Source organism: Passer montanus, unplaced genomic scaffold (genome assembly GCF_014805655.1).
Source record: "Passer montanus isolate IOZ18808 unplaced genomic scaffold, ASM1480565v1 scaffold109, whole genome shotgun sequence".
In the NCBI taxonomy this organism is placed as follows: domain Eukaryota; kingdom Metazoa; phylum Chordata; class Aves; order Passeriformes; family Passeridae; genus Passer; species Passer montanus.
In genome coordinates, this window is record NW_024357502.1 from 1,957,674 (window position 1) to 1,962,136 (window position 4,463).

The 4,463-nt window shown below is 69.7% G+C and overlaps 1 protein-coding gene across 1 annotated transcript in view; it reads left to right on the forward strand.

Annotated features, from left to right (window-relative positions):
* The window catches only part of LOC120509464 (drebrin-like), a 7,779-nt gene that overhangs the window by 3,110 nt on the left and 206 nt on the right, over positions 1-4,463 (forward strand). Inside the window, exons 5-11 of the mRNA XM_039724114.1 lie at positions 85-219; positions 361-438; positions 923-1,074; positions 2,549-2,603; positions 3,206-3,280; positions 3,391-3,499; positions 3,574-4,104. Coding sequence (XP_039580048.1) covers positions 85-219; positions 361-438; positions 923-1,074; positions 2,549-2,603; positions 3,206-3,280; positions 3,391-3,499; positions 3,574-4,104 — 1,135 coding nt within the window. The remainder of the gene's footprint in view (positions 1-84; positions 220-360; positions 439-922; positions 1,075-2,548; positions 2,604-3,205; positions 3,281-3,390; positions 3,500-3,573; positions 4,105-4,463) is intronic.

A 4,463-nucleotide genomic window follows, 5' to 3' on the forward strand; every position in this document is an offset into this window, starting at 1 on the left:
GCCCGGGGGGGGGGGGGACGGGGCCGGGGGGGGGGGGCCGTGGGAGGGGTGGCACTGTCCCATGGTGTCCCGTGCCGGTGGCAGGAGGCCACGGCCGTGATCAGCGCCCGCCGCGCCGAGGAGGGGACGCTGGAGGGGCTGCGCCGGGTGCTGGCCCAGCTGCAGCCCCCCGCCCCCCGGCCCCCCAGGAGGACCCCCCAGGACACCCCCGAGCTGGTGGTGAGTGGGGGGCGATGCCCTGCGGGAGCGGGGAGGGCACCTGGGGGGCGGTGGGTGCTTGTTCGCCCTTCCCGGGGCTCTCTGGGCAGGGGGCGTTGGGGGGTCCTGGGGGTCCCACCCTGACCCCCCTGCGCTCCCCAGGGAACCAACTACCGCAAAACCAACCCGGCGCTGGAGCTGCAGCGCACCCAGCGCGATTCCTTCTGGGAGCAGGCTGAGGTGAGGGGCCGGGGGGCCGGGGAAGGGCTGGGGGGTTCCCCGGTGTCCCGGGGATGGGGTCACGGCTGCTGCCTCGGGGCAGAGCCCGGGGGTCGCAGTGCGGAGCTTGGTGGGGGTCCCGGTCCCGGTGTGGGGTGCAGGGGGGTCCTGGTCCCAGCGGTCTGTGGGGGTCCCGCTGCTGACCCTGCACCGGGGGAGGGTCTCAGTCCCAGTGCCGAGCCCCGGGGGTTGGTGCTGCTGTCGGTGGGGTCCCGGTGCCGGTCCCGGTGCCGGTGCCAAGGCTGGGACAGCCCCAGTATGGAATGGACAGCAGTGAAGTCCCAGTCCCAGTCCCGGTCCCGGTCCCGGTCCCGGTCCCGGTGCCGGTGCCAAAGGCAGCGGGATCCTCGCGCCGCTCCTGCTGCGGGGGCGGGTGAGTTCTCGGTGCAGCGGCCGGTGCCGGTTCCCGGTGTCGATCCCGGCGCTGATCCCGGTGCGTGCGCAGCGCGAGGAGCAGCAGCGGAAGGAGCAGGAGCGGCAGCGGGAGCGGGAGCAGCGGCGGCGCTGGGAGCGGGAGCGCATGGAGGAGGAGCGGCTGCAGGCGGCGGAGCGGGAGCGGCGGCTGCAGGAGCGGGAGCGGCTCATCGAGGAGCGGCGGTGAGGGGCAAGGCTGGTCCCCATCCCTCTCCCAGCCCCGGGCGGCGCTGGGAGCGGGAGCGCATGGAGGAGGAGCGGCTGCAGGCGGCGGAGCGGGAGCGGCGGCTGCAGGAGCGGGAGCGGCTCATCGAGGAGCGGCGGTGAGGGGCAAGGCTGGTCCCTGTCCCTGTCCCGGCCCCGTGTCCCCATCCCTGTCCCAGCCCCGTGTCCCCATCCCCATCCCTGTCCCGGCCCCGTGTCCCCATCCCTGTCCCAGCCTCGTGTCCCTGTCCCTGTCTGAGCCCCGTGTCCCAGTCCTCATACCCCGCTGGTGTTTCCCATCCTGTCCCATGTCCCATCCCCGTGTCCCCGTCCCCATATCCCGCTGGTGCTCTCCATCTGTGTCCCTTCCTGTCCCATGTCCCATTCCCACATTCCACTGGTGTTTCCCGTCTGTGTCCCATCCTGTCCCATGTCCCATGCCCGTGTTCCAGTCCCCATATCCCGCTGGTGCTTCCCATCCTGTCGCATGTCCCACCCCCGTGTCCCCATCCCCATATCCCGCTGGTACTCCCCATCTGTGTCCCATCCTGTCCCATGTCCCATTCCCGTGTTCCAGTCCCCATATCCCGCTGGTGTTTCCCATCTGTGTCCCACCCTGTCCCATATCCCACTGGTGTTTCCCATCCTGTCCCGTGTCCCACCACCATGTCCCACCCCCATGATCCCATCCCTGTCCCAGCCCCATGTCTCCATCCCTGTTCCACCCCCGTGTCTGCATTCCCATATCCCGCTGGTGTTTCCCATCTGTGTCCCGTCCTGTCCCATTCCCATATCCCGCTGGTGTTTCCCATCCTGTCCCATGTCCCAAGCCCGTGTCCCCAGCCCCATGTCCCTGTCCCTGTCACAGCCTCGTGTCCCTGCCCCTGTCTGAGCCCCGTGTCCCTGTCCCTGTCCCATCCCCATGTCCCCATCCATGTCCCAGCCCCGTGTCCCGGGCCCTGTATCCCGCTGGTGTTTCCCATCTGTGTCCCATGTCCCAGCCCCGTGTCCCCTCCCAGCCCCGTGTCTCCATCCCTGTCCCAGCCTTGTGTCCCTGCCCCTGTCTGAGCCCCGTGTCCCCGTCCCCATATCCCGCTGGTGTTTTCCATCTGTGTCCCTTCCTGTCCCATTCCCATATCCCACTGGTATTTCCCACCCCCGTGTCCCCATCCCCATATCCCGCTGGTACTCCCCATCTGTGTCCCATCCTGTCCCATGTCCCACCCCCGTGTCCCCATCCCTGTTCCATCCCTGTGTCCCCATCCCCCTGTCCCCATTCCCATATTCCGCTGGTGTTTCCCATCCCGTCCCATGTCCCACCCCCGTGTCCCCATCCATGTCCCATCCCCACGTCCCCATCCCTGTTCCACCGCCGTGTCCCCATTCCCATATCCCGCTGGTGTGTCCCATCCTGTCCCGTGTCCCCTCCCTGACGCCCCCCTGCCGCCCCCAGGCAGGAGCAGGCGCGGCTGGACGCGGAGGAGCGCAGGAAGGAGCAGGAGCGATGGGTGAGCGGGAAGGGGGCTGGAATTGGGGGTCCCAGGGGGATGGGGGGGTCTGTCCTGGGAAACACGGGGGCTCCGTCCCAGCGGGATCCAGGGCGCTCATCCCGGGCGGTCTGGGGCTCATCCCAGGGGGTTTCAGGGGGTCCATCCCGGGGTCAGTCCCAGGGGGTTCAGGGAGTTCGGGGTGTCCATCCCAGGGGATTCGGGGTGTCTGTCTGGGGAATCTCAAGGGGCTCATTCCGGGGGATCCTTCCTGGCGGATTTGAAGGGGTCCATCCCCGGGGATCCAGGGGTCCATCCTGCCGGATCGAGCGGGATCCCATCACAAGGCACACAGGAGATCTGTGGCGGGGGCATGCGGGGTGGGGTCTGACCCGGGGAGGTGTGAGGGCTCCATCCCGAGGGATCCGGGCTCCATCCCGGGGCACCCGGGCTCCATCCCGAGGGATCCGGGCTCCATCCCGGGGCACCCGGGCTCCATCCCGAGGGATCCGGGCTCCATCCCGGGGCACCCAGGGCTCCATCCCGAGGGGTCCAGGCTCCATCCCGGGGCACCCGGGCTCCATCCCGAGGGATCCGTTTCCCACGGCCGCCGTGTCCCGCAGGAGCAGCAGCAGCGGGAGCAGGAGGCGGCCGAGCGGGAGCGCGGGGCTCGCACCGGGCTCAGCGGGACGGCGGCCGTAAGTGCCAGGACCGTGTCCCTCCGCGTCCCCGCGGGTCACAGGGGCACTGGCCCTGCCGTGGTGCCCCACGGTGCCCCGTGCCACCCCCCTGACCCCCGGTCCCGCAGGAAGCCGCCATCCTGGTCTCCCAGCGCGCCCAGAACCCCCGGGAATTCTTCCGGCAGCGGGAGCGCTCGGGCTCCACGTCCGCGTCCCCCGTGCCCGGCAGCGCCCCCGGTAAGTGCCCGGGCAGCCTTGGGGGGCACTCCGGGGGGCTCTGGGGGTCCCCGCTGACCGCTCGCCCCCGCCAGGTGCCCGCCGGCCCTTCCTGCGGTACCAGCGCAGCCTGACGGAGTCCGCCTTCATCTTCCGCCGGCCGGAGCCGCTCCAGAGCCCCCCGCCCGGCGCCCCCAGGGGGGCACCGCCCCCCAGCCCCCGCCGGCCGCCGCCGCCGCTGCCCCCCGGCCCCGCGGGGACAGGGACCCCCCGGAGTGCCACCAGCGGGACCCCCGCCAGCCCCACGGGGAGGGACACCCCTCCCTCTGCCTCGCTGGGGACGCCCCCCAGCCCAGCCCGAGCGGGGTCCCCCCATGCCACCAGCCCTGCGGGGACAGGGACCCCAGAATGTGGCACCCTGGGGACCCCCCCCAGCCCAGCCCGAGCAGGGTCCCCCCTTGCCACCAGCCCTGCGGGGACAGGGACCCCAGAATGTGGCACCCTGGGGAACCCCCCCAGCCCTGCGGGGACAGGGACCCCCCAAAGTGCCACCACCGGGACTCTCCACACCCCCCTGGGGACAGGGACCCCTCCCTCTGCCCCCCCCGGGAGCCCCCCCAGAATAGGTATGAGGCACTGGATCTAGACAGCCAGAGAGATGATTTAGAGGAAAATCATCTACCCAGTGAACCTCCCAATTATGACTTGCCTAAAAAAAGGATTACCACCTCTAATGTCAAGAAAAAAAGAAGGGTAATCGTGGTGGGTGATTCCCTTCTGAGGGGGACAGAGTATGTCGACCTGACCCATCCCACAGGGAGGTCTGCTGCCTCCCTGGGGCCCAGGTACGAAACATCACTGAGAAACTTCCTAGGCTGATTCAGTCCTCTGATTATTACCCACTGCTGATACTCCAAGCTGGCAGTGATGAGATTGAAAAGAGGAGTGTCAAGGTGATTAAAAGGGAGTTTAGGGCACTGGGTCA